General features: G+C 37.5%; 3 protein-coding genes across 3 annotated transcripts in view; 2 read left to right on the forward strand and 1 right to left on the reverse strand.

The window, feature by feature from the left end:
* Window positions 1–10,328, forward strand: part of LOC111866914 (exosome component 10) — a 25,148-nt gene extending 14,820 nt beyond the window's left edge. Inside the window, exons 11-17 of the mRNA XM_033752472.1 lie at window positions 438–600; window positions 2,984–3,199; window positions 5,059–5,226; window positions 6,117–6,278; window positions 8,602–8,835; window positions 9,401–9,529; window positions 9,658–10,328. Coding sequence (XP_033608363.1) covers window positions 438–600; window positions 2,984–3,199; window positions 5,059–5,226; window positions 6,117–6,278; window positions 8,602–8,835; window positions 9,401–9,466 — 1,009 coding nt within the window. The 3' untranslated portion in view covers window positions 9,467–9,529; window positions 9,658–10,328. The remainder of the gene's footprint in view (window positions 1–437; window positions 601–2,983; window positions 3,200–5,058; window positions 5,227–6,116; window positions 6,279–8,601; window positions 8,836–9,400; window positions 9,530–9,657) is intronic.
* Window positions 10,280–21,200, reverse strand: LOC111866907 (heat shock protein 60A). Its single transcript, XM_023856272.2, has 11 exons — window positions 21,087–21,200; window positions 20,599–20,763; window positions 19,278–19,530; window positions 17,495–17,643; window positions 17,286–17,409; window positions 16,266–16,434; window positions 15,224–15,431; window positions 14,475–14,630; window positions 12,923–13,079; window positions 11,211–11,389; window positions 10,280–10,618 (listed from the first exon to the last, which is right to left on the reverse strand). Exons 2-11 carry the CDS (start codon window positions 20,761–20,763, stop codon window positions 10,451–10,453), a joined length of 1,728 nt encoding a protein of 575 aa, XP_023712040.1. The 5' UTR covers window positions 21,087–21,200; the 3' UTR covers window positions 10,280–10,450.
* A 607-nt stretch (window positions 21,201–21,807) lies between these two features.
* LOC111866946 (10 kDa heat shock protein, mitochondrial) lies at window positions 21,808–24,658 on the forward strand. Its single transcript, XM_023856335.1, has 3 exons — window positions 21,808–21,945; window positions 22,963–23,139; window positions 24,245–24,658. Exons 1-3 carry the CDS (start codon window positions 21,943–21,945, stop codon window positions 24,386–24,388), a joined length of 324 nt encoding a protein of 107 aa, XP_023712103.1. The 5' UTR covers window positions 21,808–21,942; the 3' UTR covers window positions 24,389–24,658.
* The last annotated feature ends 1,474 nt before the right edge of the window (window positions 24,659–26,132 follow it).

Genomic DNA, 26,132 nt, shown 5'->3' on the forward strand with positions numbered 1-26,132 from the left:
TGTATTTCAGTTCTTTTGAGCTTTGACAGTGACACTTAATGTGTCTCTGCTTTGCAGTGACATATAGAAAAATTCAGTTTATAAAAATCCTTTCCTCTGTAATAATTAAACAAAATTATACTTTCATCTTCCTTATATTATCTCTTTTCATATTACAAAATAATTCTCCCTCTTCTCGGTGTGAAAACAATTTCTTCATTAATAAAATACAATGCCTCCCCCACTGATAGGTCCCAGCTGTCTCATCTAAGCTATCTATATAACAAATGAACCTAAGAACTATGGTAGACAACTACCGTGTGTACATAAACATACGTACTTGCACATTTATCAAACAGTTGAGACATTCTTCAGTTTAGTGCCCATGATCCTTGGTTCTCAGAGAACCTTCAAGTTCTGGATATAAGATCTTACTGTGCTTGCATGTTCTCCATCAGGTATGTACTGCCAAACCACATGATGCTTCAGATTGCTGAATCTCTTCCAAGAGAAATGCAAGGTATACTGGCATGCTGCAACCCCATTCCTCCCATTGTACGACAGAACCTGCATAAGCTCCACACCATAGTTTTGGAAGCTCGAGATCAGCCCCTTGTGAAGGTAAAGAACCTCAACATCTGTTATATTATTCTACCAGTTGCTGGAATGATATCTGCAAGAGATAGACACGACTTGGAAAATGAAAGTAAAATGTACTTGCTTTATTTATACTCCTCATTTATAAAAGATTTCTGATTCCTTATGGACTCTTGATATTGGCAGATGCATAAATTAATNCACATTTATCAAACAGTTGAGACATTCTTCAGTTTAGTGCCCATGATCCTTGGTTCTCAGAGAACCTTCAAGTTCTGGATATAAGATCTTACTGTGCTTGCATGTTCTCCATCAGGTATGTACTGCCAAACCACATGATGCTTCAGATTGCTGAATCTCTTCCAAGAGAAATGCAAGGTATACTGGCATGCTGCAACCCCATTCCTCCCATTGTACGACAGAACCTGCATAAGCTCCACACCATAGTTTTGGAAGCTCGAGATCAGCCCCTTGTGAAGGTAAAGAACCTCAACATCTGTTATATTATTCTACCAGTTGCTGGAATGATATCTGCAAGAGATAGACACGACTTGGAAAATGAAAGTAAAATAACTGTACTTGCTTTATTTATACTCCTCATTTATAAAAGATTTCTGATTCCTTATGGACTCTTGATATTGGCAGATGCATAAATTAATAATACTGTCACGTGATAGAGTGACTGTAGGTGGGTTTTAAATTGATGATCAGATTTGTTGTACACTTTGATACAGCGTGTGACCACACTTTACAGTTGACTGTTGCACAAACATGTCTTCACTGCTGTTGCTTGGTAGCAGCTTTCAACAGCTGCTGCATAGTTGTTTATTCTGCGGTCATCACATAGCAACGGGCCTACATTCCACAATACTAATTTTCTGTGTTTGGAACATCAGAAAGAAGTTGAAGTCTCCTGTTAACTGAAATCTATTCTTGAATTAGTAGGCATAAAATAAAGAAATATATTCTTAAATAAATAGACATAAAATAAAGAAAAGTAAATAATCCTAACAGTGAAAATAATAGTAGATATTTTAAAGATAAAGGAAGAATGCTCCTGGTCAACAAGAACAACAGCAGCAACAAATGCAAAGGGAATTAAAAATAATTAAAAGATAAACATTTGTCAAATATTTCTTACACATGGTCGAAGTAACAATGTGTGTAATGAAATGAATGATGTTTTAGGGAAACGCTTTAAATTCATAATCCTTTAATTACATACTGCCTATATAGAAGCCCTCAGCATACAATTGTAGACAGGTTTTGTAACACATCAGACATCTGGATGGATTAGTGCAAATCGGTTTTTGGNAGAAAACAATCCTAACAGTGAAAATAGTAGTAGATATTTTAAAGATGAAGGAAGAATGCTCCTGGTCAAGAAGAACAACAACAGCAACAAATGCAAAGGAAATTAAAAATAATTAAAAGAAAAACATTTATCAAATATTTCTTACACATGGTCGAAGTAACAATGCGTGTAATGAAATGAATGATGTTTTAGGGAAACGCTTTAAATTCATAATCCTTTAATTACATACTGCCTATATAGAAGCCCTCAGCATGCAATTGTAGACAGGTTTTGTAACACATCAGACATCTGGATGGATTAGTGCAAATCGGTTTTTGGGCCATGTGTGGCTCATGATGCTGTGAATGTCTTCTGATTAATAAACATAGCAGTACAAAAAGGAGGTGGACAAAAGCCCTCTAAATTACAAACTTTCATATCTGGCCCAGGGTGGGTGATCATCCTTTTTAATATAGAATGCTAAGGTTTTCTGTTTGTAAAGGGTGGTGAATTTCTTGACTAGAAGGGAAATTTTTAGCTTCTGAAGAGGGATTCTGCTCCACAGAGTTAATTATGCTGTCTCTCAGTAACTGCACTGATGACTAAATTGTGTAGATGTGTCAAAGATGAGAAAATTAGTGATTGAACAGTAATTATGGTAAATAGTCTTAATATTTATGTGATACTGGGAATGTCTCACGTGGCTGTCAGTGGTGCCTGCAGTGTGGCTTTAGATTTGATCCTGAGTCCCCAAAACTTTAATACAGTCATGCTGCAGCTCATTATCTAGAGTTACCTGCACCATCACATGCCTGTGAGACCATGTTTCTAATGGTCAATATATGAACTACTCTCAGTTTTGACACTGAAGAGTTCTGTCTTCTGGAATATAACATAAGCACTGTTTGCTGCCCGTCTCATATTGGTTTCTAGCTTGGCACATTCTTTGACCCTGAAGATGGAGGTGTTATGTTCCTCTCAAATGTCAGTTGTCTCTCAATAGACTATATGGCATCATGTCCCAGAAGATATAACTCTTTATAACCACTGCAATGGGTACCTGAAATCCTACATAGTTCTGATATTGTCTGAGTTCAAGTGTGGTTTGTTTAGCCCCTCCTGGAGGAAGAGTTGTGGACAAGGGTCAGTACCCAGAACTGGAACAAAGTGAACCTAGATGGAGCTCTCCACTGCCCTCATGATCTCACACACATCCAGGATTTTAGGGACGATCTTCCAACACTTCTTGGAAGCACATACAATATTAATGAAACAGAAGTTGGTGCCAAGAAGATACAGATGATTAAACCGATGATATCTGTGTTTGAGGTAATGTATCTGATGCTAAGGGATGTTTATGTGTAAGTGCTCTGTTTACTTGAATTTGAAACTCTGTTCTAGTTCCATTTTGAAATCCAGAAAAGGAAGTACTGATTAAATATTGTTAACTTCATTCTCACTTAGTGCATATTAGAATACATTGATCCAGTACAGCTGACACTGAAGGTCTATTGCACTCAATCAGTTTTATAGCCAGTCTAGTTCATATTATCAGAACCTGTTTGTTTAGTCCACTTGCATATTTCAACAGCTTCAGGACATCTAGCCATTCCGGTGATATTTGCAAGGTTAATGGCTCTTTAACTTTACCATCCATGTGCCACACTACTGATGGCATGAATACTAGTATAATAGGCCTAGCACTATACTTTGTCCACTATAAACATAATTACCCCCAAGTTAATATCCAGCCACTGACATTGTAATAGCAGAAAAGTTCAGTCCTCTGTTTCCAGATGATAAACGTTAAATGCCATTGGATTCATTTGTTAGGCAGAAGATCTATAGGAAAATTTCTGTGATAATTTTGAGTCTTTTTGTGTTGAAATTTTGAAATTGATCTATAGATATATTATGAAGAAAAAATTGAATACAATTAGTATAACTCTGGGTGAAGATCTCTTCTAAAAATTGTCCTTATCCATGTTGCAGCTAGTCACATCCCAAGAGATTTCTAATTTCTTATTCCATCCATTCTTGAGTTCATTAAGATGATTTGTTATTTTCTCTCTTATCAGCAAATGTCAAGGTTTAGTAGCACTTCTGTTTTGTATTTAACAAGAGCCTGGATGTAAATCTCAGCATCGAGCAGCCTGTTGTGTTTTTTTTTTTGGGGGGGGGTTCTTTTGTAGCTCCAGGCATATTTCAGGATAGTACTTTCTAATCGGCTACAACCACTTTCTTCCACATCCCTCCAAATTCATTATTGGCATATCTTATAATTTTATGCTTCCTAGCCTAGTCAAAAAGAATTGTTAAGTAAACTGTAGTCATTTATCGGTATACATGATAGATGCAGGATTCATAACATCAACAATTGCAAAATGGCTTAAAGTTAAATTGCACTGAATATAACTGTTATTGTATGTTGCACTCCTTGAGAGTTTATTTCATCATGTCGTACTGCTCACCCATTTATTATTTGCCATAATCATTATCATTGTTTCATTTAGAATACCACGCCTCTTTTTCTGTGATAGCATTTTAAACTATAGGTAGTAGTCTCCTGTCACCAAATATTAGTATGTACTTAGGTTTGGTTTACTGTGGCTTCTGTGTAGTTGGGATAGCTGAGTAGATACAGCAACAGGCAATGGGCTGCATGACCAGGGTTCGATTCCTGGCATGGGAAAGATTTTTCTCTTCTTCACAATATTCAGACCAGCTCTGAGGCCCACACAATGGGTCCAGTGGGTACTGGGACTCTTTCCCTGGGGGTGAAGTGGCCAGAGAGTGAAGCTGATAATTCACCTCCATATAGTATTGTCATCAGGAATGGTGGAGCTATACCTCCACTTCTCCATATGTCTTCATGGCATATTGCTTAATTAATTAAGCACAAGGAGAACACTTTCACCTTACCTTTATAGCTTCTGTGCATAGTTATTTATTGTTTAAGAAAACATGAGAAGCTGTGAAACAGTAGAATCTTATAAATACTTAAGACAGGATGCAATTGCCTTTCTTTGGTTTTAACCCACCATACTATGTAGTGATTACAGAAGACTTTCTCATTCTTTCTTCTAACTTGATTCCTATTCCCCTACATTGTAGTAAGTATAGCTGCCTACTGCTGACTTTATAGGTGATGTGTGTATCTGTATGTTGGTGGTTTGATTTATCTGAAGGCTGAAGCAGAGATCGACACTCCAAACCATGTGACATTTGTGTGTCCATATGAACGATACAAGAAAGTGAAGCCGTTCATCCAGTCACAAGAAACCACATTAACCTCCGCCGAGAATACCGCAACAGTACCTGGGACAGAAGATGACAATGCTGAGCGGATACAGAGGGTAAGTGCAAGAATAACTCCATGTAGTGAGCCTGATTTTAAATCATGAAATTTCTTGATTGAATGCCTTGAAATGTGATGACTGACGTGTTCACAGGTACTTACAGTGTAAAATTTTTGCCTACATGTGACTGTGGACTAGAGGCAGGTGTCTACTACATGAAATTCTAGATAAAAGTATGACAGCACATACCTCATACATTAAAGACCCATATTACATGTAAAAGATCCATGTTACATATGTAGACTAGACTCATACTGAAAATTTAATGTTCTCCATTTCCTGATTTTTTCCCATGTTTTTACCACTCCAAAAAATTTGCTTCCAAACATCTTTTCTTTTTTAAACCTCTTGGGAAAAGGTGATTCTTTAAACAACCATTGCCTTGTCGTGCAGGCTGTCTCTGCACAGTGTGTGTATGTAGCTCCAACCCCATGTTTATTTAAGAATTGTATATATTTATATAATTGTAATGGTTAGTGGTAGAGAATTAGGTTATTTGACTGGGCTGCAGTATAGTTTGGGCTGAGAAACAGTATATTAAAGTATTTTGCACATACTGGCATTTGTCAGTGATTCAGTAAAGTTCTTCCCAGTTTCTGACAGAAATCATTGTTATGGATACAAGAAAATTAACAAATAGTAAATGTTAAAGCACAATATTCTCTCTTAAATTCTTTTTATTTTCATACTGATTACTAAGCAGTTCCTATATATCAGAAAATTTTTAACAGGGATGGAGAAATTTCCTAATAATGGCAGATATGTGCTTCATCCAGGTTCCATTTTAGAAAGGTTTTACTGTGTCTATGCATGTAAAAAGGTAAAAAGAAAATATTTGTTTCTCTGGACTAATTGGTGTAGATGACATTGTTATGAAAAATGTTTAGATAAAGGACCACTTTGTGGAAGTAAGTTCCAAAATGGTGAAGGAGGGGGCTGAAGAGGAGGCAGAGAAGACCAACAGTGCTATCACCACGCACTCACTACCACCACTGCCACCATCACCAGAGCCCAAAAGGTCAGAAGAAATGGAAACATTAAGAAGCAAGGTAAAGTATAAGTGGCAAAGTAAAGTGCACTTATTTCTATTAGTGTATTTAGTGATGCCACTGGCATATACTTTATAGCATCACTGAATTGCACTGATATAAAGCCTGAGGAAGAAGTTGGCTTGTTTGCCTGGAATGGATGAACCCACAACGGTCTTAGGATAATTAGTTTTGTAGCCAGGATTTGATACGGTGATGTCAACATGTAAATGATGAGTGCATGGAGTACAGATGAAAATGCAAGGGACTGCAATGGGGAAGGTGAGGAGGTCTCCATGGAAAGTGTGAAGTGTAACTATCCTGTTTTCTCATGGTTTTCCTTCATCCCTTCAGGCAAATGTTGGAGTAGTACTTTAACTAGTCCATGACCACTTCATTTACAGTTCATTATTCATGTAAAACCCTGCATTTTGGCACTAAGTATATGGTCTGATATATTGATAGAAATAAGTAAATACATTCTGTACATAGGTAAGTCAATAAGTAAGTTACAATTGAATATATAACTTAAACAAATAAGAGTACTGATTTCAAAAATGCTTTTCTTTCTCAACATAATCTCCCTGTACATTGAGGCACTTGTCCCATAATTTCACAAGCCCCTGAAAACCAGCAGCATAAAATTCTTTGGGCTGCTGTTGGAACCAGGCGGTGACTTCCCTTTCTACAGCTTCATCGTCAGGAAAATGTTCAGCCAAAAGATGATGTTTAAGAGAGCTGAACAAATAGAAGTCGCTTGGAGCAAGGTTGGGGCTATACGGAGGATGCTCAAGGACTTCCCACTTGAAATTTTGCAGCGTGTCTAATTTGTCTTGTTGGCAGTATGGGAACATGTGTTGTCATGCAAGAGCAACACGCCTGTGGTGAGGAGTTCTGGTCGTTTCCATGGTTTGTCCTTGAGGTTGAACATTTTCCTGACGATGAAGTCGTAGAAAGGGAAGTCACCGCCTGGTTCCAACAGCAGCCCAAAGAATTTTATGCTGCTGGTTTTCAGGGGCTTGTGAAATTATGGGACAAGTGCCTCAATGTACAGGGAGATTATGTTGAGAAATAAAAGCATTTTTCAAATCAGTACTCTTATTTGTTTAAGTTCTATATTCGATTGTAACTTACTTATTGACTTACCCTTATATTTTACGTCCTTTGTGTTGAAGTGTGCAGAAATTGTTTGGGCAGAAACAGTTTGAGAAACTAACTTTTTGTAATGAAGAATAAGTAAATTGTATAATCATACAAAGCCCTTAACAGATCTGCATCAGTATGAAAGTATGTAGCTTTCAGTAAGGCAAATATTTTTAGTATAATGAAAAATGGTGCAATTCAGAATATGTGAGTACAAGGTATGCCCATTTGTAAGGCACTGTGTGCTTTTCTGCTAACTGGAGTCTTTTTTTATCTGTACTCGTACCATTTTTGCCCCCAGTCCTGTAGATGCAGGAAGTTTGAAGTCCCCTTTTTGTGAATGATAAATGGGTTCCCAAAATTAAAAATGTGGCCATGAACATTGTAGTACAGGGAGATTAGAATTTAATAGAGGTCAGTATCACTAATGCATCAAGTAAAGAAAAAAGTAAAAGTTGTCCTTGTACTTTCATTAATGAAGAACTGTGACATTGAAAATATATGAAGAAGTGGTGGTATAGTTCCACCATTCTTTACCTCAGCACTAGATGGAGGTCATATTAGGTAATCATAAAGCCTGACATGTTCAACCGATGTATGGCCATCTTCAGGAGTGTCCAGTTCTAAGTGGAAACTCCACATTAGTTTTACTTGAATTTAACATTTATTGATCTGTCCTTAAAATACTAGTTCAGCAGCACATAACTCATACAGACCACCTACATATGTGCCGCAAGACATGGTCAGACACCACCACCAAAAAAAAAAAAAAAATGGCGTGGTGGGGGGGAATGATTCTACCTCTGCACTTCATTGGCTTCTGGCTTTTTACGATATACAATTAATGTCAATAATATTCAAAGCATAGATGTATAATCCAATATTAAATACTTTATGCAAAGCTAATATAAGATTCCTTCTGCAATTGGACAGCCCTGAAGGTGGCCATATAAGTATATATATATATATATGTTGGGACCTGACTTCTCACAAATTAAAAAACTGGATCTGCTAGATTATACTTTCATTTTATTTGGATTTAAAAGTGCTGTTTCTGAGGATAAAGATTAAGTGTGAGGTTATTGACTTCGATCATTGAAATAGAACTTTAAATTGAGGAACACTGGAAGAGTTTCTACTGTAATCACTTCATTTGTGTCATCATCTTAAAAGTCCAACACACTTTTCTCCTTTTCTTCAGGTTTCCAGAAAACGTAAAAATCGTAAGAAGGATTCCAGTGCCCAACCTAGTAAGAGACTGAAACTAGACAAATCTGTTGAAGTTAACAGTCCATCGACTTCCGTTCCACGAACTGGCAGTAAAAAAATGAAAGAGGAAGGTTTCCAGCCATTTGACTACAGTAAAGTCAATTTCAGCAGGTTCCGAGGTGGTAGCAGGACCTCAGCACAAATCGAAAATAAAGGAAAACCAAAGGTAAGTTCAAAATCAACAAATAAGGGTCATCCAGTTCAGTCATTTACCCACCAACCCATTTAATACCACACATACTCTTTGGCTTTTACCTCATGGCCAAGCAGGATGCATTAAAGGGGGGAGTGGTTCAGAGATAGAATGAGGATGCCTCACTTTGCCCTTAGCATGCACTAGTGTGAACCCTGCATGCATTTTTTAAATATTTTTTCCTATGATATGGTGTGGAGACAGTTATAGGCCTTTCATAAACCTGTCCCTGTAACAGGCCATTGAGGCCCGACATGTTCTTCGACAGTCGGTTCACAAATGGCGATGAGATTGTTTAGCCTTATGTGCCAGCTGCCCTTCACCCACAGGATTTTCTGGTATTTATTTCTGTTGGAGGCTGAGTCAACCCCAGGGCCACAGCATGGCTGGAAGGATAGGTCAGTTGATAAATCCAGTGACTCTGGGAACTGAACCTGCTATCTTGTGGCTTGTAGCATAGTGCCTCAACCAACCATTTGCCCCCCCTCCCAATCCCCTATAAGTCATCATGTCATGACATACTGAATATTTGTTTCAGGGCAAAAAAAGAAAAAGACATCATGGGAAAAATAAAAGTATGACATTTGAAAGGAATCAGTGGTAGCAGCTAGCTGCCAGTCCAGAGGATATTACAAGATGTCCCTCAATATCAACAAACTGAAACTTGGTATGTGAATTGTCAGTGCACTTCTCTACATTTTTGTTTAAAAAATGCAAATTCTTGTACATACAATTTGTTTTTAATATGTACTAAATAAAAGAGACATAACATTGCAATATAATTTTTTATTACAGTATAACAAAATTCACATGGAATAGGAAACTGAAAAACAGAACTGTTTCAGTTTCAAGATGGCATGACACAATATTTCTCTGAATATTCAGAGTCTTATTTACATGTTAGTTTGTATCTGCTGCACATAATTCATAAAGCTGCTGCTTCTGAGGAATATGACACTTCATCCCAAAGGTAAATTTATAGCAAAGCATATCTGTGAAGTATGAAACACATTTATGAAAACAATGGAATGAATAAATGCTTTCAAGTATGAGGTCAGAACAATGTCTGTGAGATTACAGCTCATCCTAGGCGGTTCAGAAAGCAAGGATAAACTATGACCAGTTTAGTTTACACATTATGTGAAGTAAACATTCAACATGAGTAGCACCACTTTCCCTTTATCTGAACATAACTGCCAACGTATGGTAACAACTCTATCCTCTTTGTGAAGAGGCCCATGGAAAAGAACATTTTAACAAACGGGTATTCTAAAAATGTAACTCGCCCACTCTCAGACCTAACTGAGCTTTACATGTACATGTTCCTTACATGATTAGTTATGAATAACAATCACTACATGAACAAGTAAAACCTTGCGCACTTGAACACATCCCCAGATGACTTCAATTTGTTTACTTTTTTTTTCTCCCCTACAAAAACATTCGCAGCATATTCAACACATAAACCCACACACAACGTAAATCCGTATCTATCGCAATGACACTACTTGGGTAATCCAGATTTTCCTCAGTTATTCTCTTCAGTCTTTTAATCCTATGTTTGTGACACTGGCTGGGTTACAGTTCTTTACATCATTCCACCCATTCCCCCCATTCCTCCCATACCTCCCATGCCACCCATTCTTCCACCTTCTGCTCCAGGAAGATCTTCCTTAGGAATTTCTGTCACTACAGCTTCGGCTGTTGTCAGCAATGATGCAACTCCAGCTGCATCTGTCAGGGCTGTTCGGACAACCTGTTAAGATAATTACAATGGCAGTAATTTCTTGAACATGAATAATTTCATCTGTGCAATTGTTTCCCACACATTTGCCAAATTGAAGCAGAGGTTAAAAAAAATTCAAACTTGCCAGAACAATGAATGAATCTTATCCTAACATTGTACTGTAAAGATAAGCTCCACAGCACACGTCTTGTGCTTCTAGAAAATGTGCTCTTCACTACATGAAGTCAATGAGAAATAATAACAGAGTATTTTTACAGGTTAAAAAATCCTGATATGTGGAACAAACAGGGTAGTATGCAGAAATGTAACTGGCATGGGGAGATTATTAGTAACGAGTTCAAAAGGCAAGTCCTTAAATACTACTCACTGTTCATAAACAGGCAGCCTCACAATTGACTGTGGAGTCCTATACAGCATACTGTCCTAGGGTGCTCACCTAATGACTGCTACTTTCGAACTTCTTGATGCATGTAATTGTTAAAGTGGGATTTTTTTTAGCATGGTAGATATAAATGTCACACATACCTTGAATGTATAGGGGGTGGGCCTTCTCAGCCCTTGCACCGCAACATACAGTGGTCTATTGTGCTTTCACACATACCTTGGTGGGATCAATGATGCCCTTCTCAATCATGTTCACGTATTCATTGTTCAGTGCATCGTACCCAACTTCACTGTCTAGTTCTTCAACTTTGGAAACCACCACTGAAGCATCAACACCTGCATTCTTTGCAATCTGCATGCATGGCATTCGCAGAGCCTTACGGACAATGTCCACTCCTGTTAAAATTTAAATCCATTAATTTCAAACTTCATGAAGCAGTGCTCTCCCTTAGTTAACCCTGAACTCCCTGACTTTTACAGAACCTGAAGGTTCATCAAAATGTTAAAAACAGCCTGCCACTATAAACTATCCAGTCACATGAACACAAATCTGATATTCTCACATTTGTTCATTTCTCATCTCTCCACGTATAAGAATTTCATAATAACCTGAAATGCATACTGGTCTACAACGCAAAATAAATCTAAAAGTACTGTCACATATTTTTAGCAGTGTGACTATAGATGGGGTTTGGATTGGTGAACTGGATTTATTGACTATTTGTACACATGACTTGGAACTACAAGTAAGTACAGCACTATCACTGAACTCCAAACTTTACAAATCACTATACACTAAGCTTTTTTCCCAGCATGCTGCATCTCCAACAGCCATTCCCTAGCAGCAGCTTCTAACAGTGGAGATTCTTCAGCTTCCTACATTCACATCATCACTGTTTGGCAAATATCCACAACTGAACCCACTCAATTTGCCTGGGGTTCTAGCCTTTGGGCGGACCCAAGAAAACACTGCCTCCAACAGTCCCTCTATTGCTATGGGCAGTTGCTTAGCAATAGCCTGGATATCATTTCTGCAGGAAGGTGTTAGCAAGCCACTGCTCAGAAATTGCTATTGGTTTATTCACCTACTGCATATCAATGGGCATGCAGTAGCATAGTTGAGACACTATGTTACAAGTTGAAAGGTCACAGGATCGCATCGCGATAAGGTGGATTTTTTCAATTTGCCTAATCCTTCCAGACACACTATGGCCCTGGCATCAACTCAGCCTCTAACAGAAATGGGTACCAGGAATATTCTTGTGGGTAAAGGACAGCCGACACATAACGCTGACAGCCTTATCGCCATCTATGAGCCGACTGTCTAGAAAATGTGGAACTTCAACATCTCACAACCCTACAGGCCTCCACAGCCTGTTACGGGGATATCTTTACTTTACTGCATTAGTTGTACTCATTGTTTTGAGGTCTTTGCCTTGCAGTGGGTCCATACACCACCAGAGCATGTTTTATTTAGTTATTGGAAACAGTAGAGTTTATATCGTTAAGTTTGACCAGAACAAATTTAACAAGATATACTGTTATTTATGTAGATGGGTTCCAATGACTGACTTCTGATAAGAGGCCAACCTGTGAGTTTGGTCATAGCCACAATTTCCATAAGCAGTCAAATACATCATACTGATCACGTACAGAAACTGTGAATGAAGTTAATCATGTTAACAAAGACAAACAAAAACAATGCATTCCATGGATTTCAATAAAACTGCTCCATATGAAAGTGCATGGAAATAAATCCACATTTCCAACAAAAATGAGAAGTTTGGCTGAGAAGCTAGAAGGCAGTGTTGATCACTCTACTGTAAACTTACCACTGCAAATATAAAATACTAAAGTTCTCTCTGTATTACAGTACATATATCAGGAATATGTAGGTATACAGAGTTTTCCTCCTCACAGAGTACATACCAGTTTCCTGGTCACTATTTGTTGTCTGAATCTTTTTCAGGCCTGGAATGCACCTCAGAAGTGCAGTGCCACCACCAGGAACAATTCCTTCCTCCACAGCAGCTCGTGTTGCATTCAGTGCATCATTCACACGGTCCTTCTTCTCATTCACCTCCACCTAATAAAAACAAAATATAATGTAACATGTTTGGAGTAGATACTTCCATAGTATCGCAATAACAGTGGGCTTATACCGCCTTCTGCGGCTGCGACATCTCAACTGTCCTTGGCCGTGGCTGGATCCCAACTGTCTCGTTCGTACGTGTCTGGCATCCACCTTTGCATGATCGTTATCCAGCTTGGTCAGCAGGAATTCCAACATCTGCTGTATGTCCATGTCTTTTTTGTGTTATACTCGATGTGGTCTCCGTGTTGAAGTTCATATCCCACTTTGACACCAGCTGTCACGTGAAGCTATGTGTCACATGACATACCCAACACGTGACAATAATTTATTATATATAATCTACAATTTGTGCATCTCTGTTTGCTTCATAATGCACTCTGTTATCAGACTATTAGTATTCGCTTCAAGGTTTTGATCATGAAACCCCCAAGCTACAATCCAAGATGGAGAGCAGGAGATACTCAAATCCTCGGCCTTAATGTCATCACATAACAGATGTGTATAGTATATCAAGCAGGCTTTCATGATGTGGTGGGCCAGTGGTTATACTTCCTCTAAATGCAGCTAAATATAGTCATATGATGAAAATTAAGCTAGTGGGAGTTCTGAACCTGCTGAGCCAGCAGAAACTGAACTAGGAATCTGGTGTGTGCTCAACAGAACTCTACTTTTCATGAAATTTAACAAAAGCAGACTGAATTTACACTTGAAATTGTGCATATATAAATTGCAGTTCATACAAATCAGTGCACGTGTTCAGAGCTAATGAATTAAGTTTATATTTTCATCTGCAGAATGAAAACCAAGAAACCAAATGGCAGCCATTAAAGGACAAAAACAATTAGAAAGTGATAACAATTAGGTTTTTCTTATCCACCCCCCCACCCCCCTCAGCTTATGCCTGACCTACAGATGTTTAGACTAAATGGTATGACAAAAAAAAAACTCCATGATTTTAGTCTGCAAGCAAATTACACCAATGGAGCAACCACCACTTGTCGGTGAAGTTAGTGCCAACTTTAAAGGATAGAGGGTGTCAAGTGGTCGGTGCAACAAATCCCCATGGCTTAATTTTCGTTTTCTAAACCAAATTTCTCAATCCTCTCGAGGCTGAGTAGACCCCATTCCAGACCCACTGCTTCTCAGAAAATCTGGTAGCACCGGGAATCGAACCCAGACCTCTGGATTTGTAGCCAGGATATCTCACCACTAGGCCAAAATTAATCTTGGGCACTGAAGGGAAGTGACAGTCACAACATGACTCAAAAAAAAAACTGAAGAACCTTTCTCAGGTGACCAGAATACGCCTGACTACAGGTTTTTCAAACAAATTTTGACCCCTGATTATATGACTGATTTGTTAACAATGTATACACAAGTGCACACCTCACTTGATCCTCCAACTTTAAGCACTGCAACACCAGATGCCAATCGTGCTAATCTCTCTTGCAGCTTCTCCTTCTCATAGTCTGAAGTAGTATTGGAAATCTGGTCACGAAGCTGTTCAGCACGGCGATCTATGTCGGTCTTCTTACCTTTACCCTATAAAGAGAAGTGTATCATTTCATATAGAGATGTATGAAATGTTAATAACTTGAAACGTGAGATATCCCCAGGATACCCACAAATGCTTAATGACTATGCCTAGACTGGCCCTTGCATTGTGACCTTCAATTATCTATTATACATTCCCCTCTATTTCAACCCATCTTTAATCCTACACTTCATATGATGTGTAGTATTTCACTTACAGGGACATCTTCATAATCACCTGGCTCCATAAGGTAATGGCCCAGGTGGCTACAGCCTCACAGTCACACAGGATGTTCATTTCCCTTGGTAAATGCAAAACCGATATTTTCCTGAATGTACTCTCAGTTTCAGATTCACTTTCAGGTCATTCAAGCCACAACCATGCAAAAACTGCTTAACTTCTTGGAGGTCTTGCACATTACATGAACTTCACTTTGCTGAGCAGTGTTAAAACAGTTCATCATTTATACTGGAAAATTTGACAATCCTCCATATAGCCTTCGGTCTGTTGACAGTCTTGACCCCTCTTTGAAACAAAGGAGGCATTCAGTATGACTATCCAAATCTTCAACTACATGCATATTTGTCATAAACTCTTGTACCTTAAGTATAAGCGTGTCATCTTTGGTGATAACAATCTCTCCCACTTGACCCAGGTCAGAGAGTTGAACGTCCTCCATTTTGATTGTGTTAGCTTCATCTCCAAACACAATTCCACCAGTAGCAATGGCCATGTCCTGAAGAGTAGCTTTGCGATTGTCACCAAAACCAGGAGCCTTCACAGCAGCTACTTGGAGCCCAATCTTTAAGCTGAAAGATACATTTCATAGTAGTGTAATGGTTTTCTTTCTGATTTTCCTTTGAACATCCACCCTACTTCCTTTATTTATTTTTCTTGATCTACAGTGCTCAAGAACTATTCACTTGGGTCCCTGTTGCAAATGTAAGAACTGTTATGGAACCTGAAGACACATCACCCTTATACACTGAATCTCGAGTCTTGCACACAATCTTCCAACCAAAATACTGTATGACCCCGCAATTTGGGAAGGATTGGGAGAACCATGAGCAGGTTATTTGGTACATTTGTGAACAAACGGCTGACAGAATTTCAGTTTTTGTCTCTGGCAAAAATACAAACTGTAAAGAATAAAGACTGATCCTACTCAACAAAGTTCCCATTTCCCCTCCCCCCCACTCTACACTTCTTCCCATATTAATAATGTATGTATAATCTGCTCCTATGTTTAAATATTTTTCTCAAACTTATTATAACCAGCTTCTCTTGCTGAAGTTTTCATTTTTCACCCTCTTCCTTCATCTCCAAAATTCTAGATTCCTGATACTGGTAACTAATCGTATAAGTGTTGGAGTGCTCTATCTCCACTTTTGGCCTGAACTGAGTTAATACATTTATACTTCCATAGGTTTATCTTACTTGCAAATGTGAGGTTTCACAGTGTTTTCTTCACATTTAAACGTTCACATTTAAAATGCAGTTCAACCTGACTTCAAACTCAGATGCCCAAAAAACAGGTGTTAATAGACACAGTACAAACTAACAGTCAGATGACCAAGTGCTTAATTGTATCTTACCCAACACATTGTTTCAATTTAAACTGCATATGTTCAGTACAAACTCACCGATTCACAACCAGAGTGCTAAGAGCTTCACCATCAACATCTTCAGCAATGATGACCAATGGTTTCCGCTGAGCATTTGCCAGTTCAAGGGCTGGAATAATGGACTGCACATTGGAGATCTTCTTCTCACTCAGCAGCAACAAACAGTCATTAAATTCGACCTTTGCACCTGTATGTAAAGCAACAAGACTGAAGCTGTGTGAATTCACTGCAAATTCCTCTTACTGTAGCAATCTTTTTTTGCAACCCTTTCCATCACCTCAGTTTCAACGAATATTACTCTCACCAATTTAAAACATAAAATGTGTTGTTTACATAATATCTGACCACCTCTGTGGTCTAGTGGTCAAGAGTTCCTGGCTACAGATCCAGAGGACCCGAGTTTGATTTCCAGCGCTACCAGATGTTCTGAGTAGTAGTGGGTCTGACACGGGGTCCACTCAGCCTTGTGAGGATAACTGAACAGCTATTTCAGGGAATAGCATCTCTGGTCTAGAAAACTGAGATTAAAGGCCGTGGGGATTTGTTGTGCTGACCACGTGACACCCTCTATCTGCAAAAGTTGGCACTAACTTCACCAACAAGTGGCGGTCACTCAGTCGGTATAGTTCATTTGCGGACTACAGGCCACAGTTTGTTTTTTACATAATATTTTTAAGAGGAACACAATTCCAAAATATTTTAAGTCACCAAACATCCACATATAAATCAATTCAGTGCTTTTACAGTGCCATGAATATAAAGCATCAATCCCAATCTATACTAGGTACAGGAACCAATTTTGACAACTCTTTGATAAATGCTGCATTGTTAATTAACAAGCGTCCCAATGTAGAGCTCCTACTTTTATTAATATGCTTAGTATGCAGTTGCTTTTCAGACCTTTGGTAACAGAAAAAAAAGTGTTAGTTGAGTTAATGCTAAAGAACGTCATTCAAGCTTGTCTCCATATTGTAAAGTTGTTCCATATGATCCATGCTAATGGGTCAAGCTGCAAAACAAATATTCAATTGCCTGTACCTTTTGATGTATTAATGAAATAGGGTGATATGTATCCTCGGTCAAGCTTCATGCCTTCAATTACTTCAAGCTCATCATTCAGCGTCTTTCCATCCTTAACTGTGATCACACCTTCTTTGCCAACCTGTGCCGACAAATAATGCAATCTAAAATATTCCACAACATAATTCAAAGTTCTGAAATTCACTGCATTCAACACCACCAGTTACCTTCTTCATTGCATCTGATATGAGATCACCAACATTTCTATCACCATTTGCAGAAATTGTTGCTACCTGGGCAATCTCTTCTGGGGTAGTAACAGGTTTTGATAAGAGCTTCAAATTGTCTTTAATTGCCTCTACAGCCAACATAACACCTAAAATATGTCAACATAAATAATAATTTTAGATTCTACATCAAAGACCATATAGGAATAGTAACATCCACTGTAATACCCTATATTTTCATATGCATTTCATGTCTCACAGTAATCTATTCAACAAAGCAGCCTTATGTCATGCCAGAGAAAAACTGCACCTAAGCACACGAAAGTACATATACGAGGTTTGCTAACAAAATAACAAGTTTAATTTTGTAATGCGAGAACTGGAAATACTGTGGCATCCAGACCATTACAAGATAGCTAGAACTTTCCTCTACTTTCAGGCCAAGTCTGAACTTGTTAGCAGGAGTGCATGTTGTTCTGTTGCAGTTCGTGTAGATGTTTCGTTACGGTGTCACAAAAATGGAGAATAATAATCTCAAGTAACATTATACAATCAAGTTTTGTGTCAAGTTGGGAGAAGGCACTACTGATACCTACACAAAGATTCAGAAAGCATTTGGTAATGAGTATCACGTGCTCAACTCTTTCAGTGGCACAAAGACTTTGTAAATGAGCAAGAAATGCTTGAAGATGAACCATGATCTGGAAGACCCACCTCTGTGAGAACAAGCACAAACGGTGACTGTGTGAGGGCTCTCATTCATCAAGATCAGCATCTGACAATTCGAATGATTGCTGACAAACTTATGATCGTGTGGCCCACCAAACTGTTACACAAGATTTGAACATGAGACACGTTTGTGCAGACAGTGCCAACAAATTATAATGATGATCAAAAAGCGCAGTCAAAATAAAGTGTTGGCAGAAATGCTTGAATAGCTCAAAACTAAACCAGAGTTTGTTAGTTGGGTCATGACAGGTGGCAAAGGTTTTTTTTTTAATATGACCCTGAAACCAATATGCACAGTGAGGAACAGCACATGCCAGTCTCCGAGGCAAAAGAAAGCTCGCATGAGCAAATCAAAGCCAAGACAATGGTCATCAGTTTTTTTTATTCTCGAGTAGTAGTTCATAAAGAATTTGTACCACCTGGTGTCAGAGTGAACCAAAAATATTATCATTAAGTCCTGGACCGTCCGAGAAAAATGGTGATGCGAGTCTGAATTGAAATTACAGATGACTGGATCCTTCGAACTTCATGACAGCGTGCCCACACACACAGAATTCTCAGTTCTTGAATATCTAGCCAAAAGGTGCATTCCTGTGCCTCCACAGGCTCCTTGTTCCCCAGATTTGTCACCCTGTGATTTTTACTTATTCCCAAGATTAAAATCAAGAGTCAATGGCTATCATTTTCAAACATTTCACGGTGTTCAAGAAGACTGTAATAAATGCCAGCTGATTTCCTGTCTGCTATAAGGTGCAGAAAATTCGCTGGGCCAAGTGTGTTGAATCAGAGGGATGCTAATTTGAAGGAGGTTCATTTAAATGAACTGAATAAATTATTTTGTACAAAATTAATTTCATTACTATGTTAACACACCTCATATAAACCAATCTGAGAACTTATCTGCAATACCTTACTCTTCAAACAATTGAATATATGAAAGCAACATCCAAAGATAAGATTTTATGTGCAGGCTTCTATTCAAAATATGTTGAAAGAACAAAGAAACAACTCCTAAAACATATTCCTAACAATTACACTCACAAGTACACAATACCTCTTCTTATTTCAATAGGGTTTGCACCCTTGCTAATCTTCTCAAAACCTTCCTTAGCAATAGCCCTTGCAAGGACTGTAGCTGTTGTGGTACCATCTCCAGCCTCTTCATTTGTATTGTTAGCAACATCCTGTACTAACTTAGCTCCAATGTTCTGGAACTTGTCCTTTAATTCTACACCTTTTGCTACTGTTACACCATCCTTTGTGATTTTAGGGCTACCCCATGACTGTTCCAAAATCACATTACGGCCCTGAAATATTAAACACCAACTTAATTTAACCATAAATATTCTGACTGTTAATGTAGGGCTACTTATGTAAGATATAATGTGAGGACAAATCACAATAATGTATTTTTTTATAAAACAACTTCCACAGTGTCTTCCATAAGGAAAACCATTTCAATAGAAAACAAATGCAAAATTAGACAACTAATCTTATAACACATTGAAATTTTGCAGGTGTACTGTGCATTCTTCTATTTTCTTGCCTCGTTCACCGTTTTAATTCACCTGAACTGTAACACTGGTGTAGTGACTGAGTGACAATTATGCCGAGATCCAGTAAAACATACATGAAGTTTATGCCTCTGATTATTGCAGCATTAAAAAGTATCCATCTTGCATCAGTTTTCTTGGTAATGCTCACAATACCTAAAACACTGATCAAATATGGAATGGCAAAATCGTGGAGTTTGAAAGCTTCTGAAGTCATAAAATTGTAGGTATGCCTTCCTACATATAAACAAAATTCATATTTACAAAGACAAAACTCCATCCTGTGTTTGTTCGTGGTATTCTGTGTTTGAAAACAATGCAGCATGCCACGAACAAACACAGGACGATACCAAGGATCTCCTTCTCAAGAGAGACAGGCGCACAAGTTCAGCCCCTGTCAAGAAAGACAATAGGTGAAAGGACACGAACCTATTTGGTTTATAAATATTAACTTAAATAACGATTTAAAAACTTTAATATACCAAGAAAGCTGCTGTAGTTGTGGAAAAGTTGGATTTGTATATACTGTGTATTACAAACATTGTATGTATATGTCTTTTAACACTCAAAACACCCATTGCGATAATAGTTTCCAGAAAAGTATCGATGTCCCTCTGATGATGGTCTATAGGGACCTAAACATGTAAGGGTGCTAAGTTTTCAAGTAGTAAAAACTTCAATAGTCACACTGGACGGAGTTGTTTTGTCTTTGTAATTGTTAGTGTGACTTACCAGAATGACATAAATAAAAAAAATGATATTTCTTAGAACTTACTATTAAACATTCATTAACCTTAAAGAAAGCTAATGTAACAAACACACCTTTGGTCCCATTGTAACAGCTACAGCATCTGCAAGAATGTCTACTCCCTGTAACATGAGAGCTCGCACTTCTGGTCCGAATCGTACATCTTTCGCCATAAACCTGACCTGGGATGACAATTGGCATGCTGCTTTTGAACGTAGCACACTTGGAAGCCGATGCATCTGAAAAAATATCATCCCTAACCAATGTATTCTTCATATATCGTACGAACATATTTAAATCGCTCTGCAGATGTATACCATAAGTTTTATATATATGTATAGATATATATATATAGATATTTATATATTATATCTATATATATAATACCATAACTCACAACTAAAGCCATTTAGATCTATGGTACCTTTATTTGATGCCAAAGTTCAAAACAACAAAAGCTTACAAGCTGCTGCTTTAATACCCTGTACAAAAAAGCTATAAATCTATATTATTAATATTGTGAGCTGTTGCATTCTATTAGTTCAAGCAGTGTCTCTATTACCGTATAATTCAGCTACAGCAAAATTCTACAGAGATTCTCGTCACTCTCCTAACCACGCTGACTCTGTACGACTCAGAGAGAGAGAGATAGCAGCGAAGTGCACATGGCCGGCAAGTTAAATTGTAGGCCCCTTGATGAGCATATTATAGTGCATAACAATTATTTGTTAAGCATTCATGTCATTCAGTGAGTTTACATAAAATGTCTAATATAGCTGCAATTTATTGTCATAGTGTAATTTTTAATGCAAAATGTTATGTCTAAGAAGACTAGTTTAAAAGAAATTATGCTACTGTGAAAGTTTTATGTTCACTTCGGAGCCACTTCTTCTAGAAAGTACCATCTGGATGATGCAAGATTAATAAATTTCAATTAATCCATGTATTCTTGTCGTATAAGTACATTAATTTTATCGAAAATTAAATTTCTCTTAATATCTCGACCCGCATTTTAGTTCCCAAGACATATTTGCATTTAAATGCGGGGCTTTTTCCGCAATACCATTCAGTGGATTCACAGGTTCGTAGATATTCCGGATAGTGTGACGCACATGTGTATATAGCCATCTTACGGTGAATTCATGAAACTAATTCAACTATGCTCATGCAGGGGCAAATCTTGCGATACTTCATAAATATGTAGTGTATTGTCACTAGATGGCATAAAGAAATAGTAGTCGAACGAACCAATTGGTTAGTCATGCGAAAGGATTGAGAGTCAATGACGTCCTGTTTTGTGCATAAACCGGCCTACTTGCTAGAAATTTCGTGAACTTCGGAGGCGTGCGAGAAGGGAATATAAATTATTAGGTACAGGAGACATTATTATTCGCCGTTATCAGTTTTCACAAGTTAAAATGGTATGTATAACCACATTTTATATGTTTCAGCGATCGGGCGAAGGAATTAAATGTGTTTTAATATATTTTTCATGATAGTTTTAAATGATGAAATGCCCAAATTATTTCAAGTAGTTTGTAGAGCCACAGGTAGAGTTGATGTTAATATAGATATTACATATTGTAGATGAAGGTGCTAGAAAATGCGTCTTCCAAAGCTACATCTGAATAATAAGAAATGCAAATTACACATACACAGCTGTAAGCAGAGCCACGAGAAAATTTGTATTTGTTAAAGAATTGGTGTTAATATATTGCACATTATGAATGTGCATGCTGTAAGATATGTTGCGATATCATACAGTGTAAAACACTGACGGGGGAGGTACAAAGTGTATGAAGTTGTATGAATACACAGTAACACCAAGAAATTTGGAGTAACATGTTGAGACTTCTTTAGCTCCTTTTGTAAGTTGCTGTAATGTATAATTTACATTATGGTCATATACCAGTGTCGTAATTGATTTTACATTTCCTTGTACCATCTTGTATGCCCTTATTTTATCAATGCTCCCAAACTTTGTATCCATGTCATGAATGTATGAGGGGTAGGCCTTCTCGGCCCTTGCACCGCGACCTACAGTGGTGTATTGTGCTTGTATCCATGTCATAGTACTTCATGTAGTTTTTCGTTCAAGACGTCATCTTTGGTTATAAAAACACCTCTGGAACTCGTTGCAGGAAATTTGAAGATAGAGCAAAATACAGTAATTAGCATGGAACTGTAATATGTACATTCAGTGACCTCGAGAACTTTGTAACATCTTCAAATCTTTTTACTTTTTTTCAAATAGTGACAGTTTTACCTCTTTAAATAACTGAATAATGATGTGAGCACCAGTTTTCACTTGTCTGTACTTATTAGTGATTTAAATACAGTGTCAGTAACTGAGTCTATATATCATCAGGTGTGAATTACCATTCATTAATGATATGCCAAAGTAAAAAATGTATTGATAGAACTGTCCTTTACTTCAGGCAACACATGTAGCTACTAACGTGGCAAAGCGATTGATTCCTCTTTTGGATAGAGTATTGATTCAGAAAGCTGAAGCTGTAACAAAGACAAAGGGAGGTATTGTTATTCCAGAAAAGGCCCAGGCCAAGGTCTTGCGTGGAACAGTTGTTGCAGTTGGACCTGGTTCTAGAAATCAGGTATGTGAAACTACAGATATTCCAATCTTTTGTACAAGTACATGGCTGAAGAGCTTCATTACACAATCTGCTTTAATGTCTGTCCTGTAATATGTAACAAGGCATTTTCTGGTTTTCACCAAATAAATTAGATATGTCTGGACATTTGTATGAGATTGATTTAGTACAGATTATGATTCAAGTTGCAAAGTTTTATTGATGATTAGTGTACTTATTGCATTGAAATGGTAATTATAAAAACATTGGTTTTTCTGTTACATCTTTCTGCCAGAATTTTTACATTACATGAGTGGAATAAAATTTTAGACTGCAAGTATGAAACAGTTTGTGTGTGTTTGAAAAGGACTTGCATTTTTTTTTGTCTCCCCCCCCCTCTTCCAAGAACTTTGGTATAGTTCTTCACATTGAAATGTATTTTTGAGAAATTCATGTGAACCTTAGCAAAAAATGAGATAAACCTATTATGATATGTTCCAGTCTTCTTCTACAAAATATTGCCATGAGAGCAGTGATCCTATGTGCATAACAGGTCATCTGCAAGAATAGTATTTTTAACAAAGTAGGGACATGGATAAGCTCCAAGAATTATGATCAGGATAGAAAGAAGTGTTGCTGTGGATAGACAGCACACATACATTTCTGATTTTGCTCTTGAAGAAGAACAAATACTTGAAATCCTTGCAAATAAGTTATTAGAAGAGTTTGTAACATAGAACAGAGACATTGAAAAATGCACACATCTCTATGGAGCAAACTGTAAAATACTAGTACATCACTGAGAAACTATAACAAAAATATCCTGGTAGGTGAATACAAATTGTTGTTATTACTATGTGTGGTTCTTCTCAGCAACTTGTGTATGTAAATATTAAGAGCCAGTCCACTTACCTCAAGTGGATGGCATAATGGGATATGAAAAGGATATGAGAGACAGTAAGTATTTATACATAAATGCCTAATTATGGTCTTGTTTCTATTGGATTTCTGTCAGAGCTTTTCTCATGCAACTGGCAAACCCCATTCACCAGACACGCCAAATAATTGGGAGTTTAATGTATTGCAGAATGAAACTTGATTATATGTCATTTCTTTTGTTTGATTCCAGAAAGGGGAACTTGTCCCATTGTCTGTGAAAGTTGGGGACCAAGTGTTGTTGCCCGAATATGGTGGTACAAAAGTGGAGCTGGAGGAAAATAATGAATTCCATCTCTTTAGAGAATCTGACATACTTGCCAAGTTGGAGTCATGAATCTTCAGCTGTCCCAAATAGCAGGCAGCATTCAAATATATTAGTTAATATGGGAGAACATCATGATTTAGGCAGACATTCTTTATTGCTAATGAAAGTTTGAGAGAATATGTTATGAATGTGGTATATATGTGGGGTAAAAAGACATGTGAGTGGTAACTGTTATACAAAATGTTGTAAGTTAACCCTAAATTTAGGGTTTACTTCTTTTTATGTTTAGAATATAACTTTGTATTTGTTTCATTATTAAAACTGCATTTAAAGTCTTCATTTTCTATGAAATTCTTCTCTCCCAACCTGACTATATGGTTCATGGTCTTTCTTGAAATGTTGTTGATACCGACTTGGTCAATAAATTCCCTGCTTTTATAGAATAAGAAAGTTTATTACCATGTTCACAAATGCATGCTGTTGTACCATATCCTGAGACAAATTCAGTCCATACCCAAGTTCACTTAAGATCTGTCACATACATGCATTGATCTACCAAGCGTTGTGTTCCGTTGAAGCTTCTAGCCTTGCACATGCACTTCTTACCTTCTATGTATACAATATTACATCATCTCATCCCTCTTGGTTTATCCTTAATAGAGTTGGGTGAAGAATAGAAATTATGAAGCCTGCGATTTTGTAATTTTGTTCTCATCTCTGTTCAAAAACCCCCAATCTATTATACAAATAAGTTCAGAATTACAAGTCCAGATTTAATGCCCTTGATGGGTACAAGTTGCAGTGATGTGTCAATATAAGCTAAATTAATACAGCTTAACCATCCTAAGGGTATCAGATGCAACTGTGCCAGTTGAATAAGTGGGTGCACAGTGGTGTTGCACTAACCTAACCAAACCCAACATTGCTCACTCCCACCAATCATTTACAATGGGATATTAAAGTGTGGAGAATTTAACAATTCTCACGTGTTAATAAATTTTAAAAAACAGCTTTATCAAAAAATTTTGTAAGATGTTTGAATTTAAAACTTCTGGAACATTCAAGATTCTGAAGGATACATCAATTTGGTAATTCGGAGTGTGTGAAAATTGTGAAGTATAAGTGTTTCCAGTAGTGGGTAATTACAAACAGCTGTGACAGAATGTGAACTTACACAGCCTTACATAGACCACAGATATAGACAAGCAAATGTAGGTGAATGATATGGAGTTCCAGTGACATTCATGAGATAAGTTGTAGTGATGTGTTGAATTCACATTTTGAGAATATAGTTAAGAGTTAACAATTTTGAACTTTTTCAGTAACAAATGTTTTTTATGAAACTGGAATTTAAGTTGTCTAGCATTGAAGTACATCAAAATTTGATTTCAATGGCAGAATTTGTGAATTTGAAATATAAGTTTCTGAAATCCACCTAAATTCTGAAATATTGGAGAAAAGAGAACTTGCATAATTTAAGAAAGGCAAATTATTTCTCCAGAGTTTGAAAATATTTTAATATCTGAGGAGAAATTTTGAGGGCATCAATGATTTGTGAACTCTTCAAAATGATGAGGCCCATTTTTGTGCTCTGATGGATGCGAGTTGGTATGATGCATCAGAATAACCTGAAATAACACCCTAATGCTGTCAGATGCAACTGTGCCAGTAGGAATAAGTGGATGCTCAGCGGTGTGTTGCGCTAATGTAACCTACCATTGCCCAACCTTACTAGTTGCTGAGCAAGTACAGAGGCAGGTACACAGTGCTGTGTTGCACAAACCAAACCTAACCTAACCCAACTCAATGTAAC

Source organism: Cryptotermes secundus, unplaced genomic scaffold, assembly GCF_002891405.2.
Source record: "Cryptotermes secundus unplaced genomic scaffold, Csec_1.0 scaffold899, whole genome shotgun sequence".
In the NCBI taxonomy this organism is placed as follows: domain Eukaryota; kingdom Metazoa; phylum Arthropoda; class Insecta; order Blattodea; family Kalotermitidae; genus Cryptotermes; species Cryptotermes secundus.

Coding starts and splice junctions, on each gene's coding strand:
- LOC111866946 (XM_023856335.1), top strand. Junction 23,140..24,244: donor GACCTGGTTCTAGAAATCAG/GTATGTGAAACT, acceptor GTTTGATTCCAG/AAAGGGGAACTTGTCCCATT.
- LOC111866907 (XM_023856272.2), bottom strand. CDS start 20,763: ATGCATCGGCTTCCAAGTGTGCTACGTTCAAAAGCAGCATGCCAATTG. Junction 19,531..20,598: donor CTGTTACAATGGGACCAAAG/GTGTGTTTGTTA, acceptor TTAATATTTCAG/GGCCGTAATGTGATTTTGGA. Junction 16,435..17,285: donor TTTCATTAATACATCAAAAG/GTACAGGCAATT, acceptor CTTTACATACAG/GTGCAAAGGTCGAATTTAAT.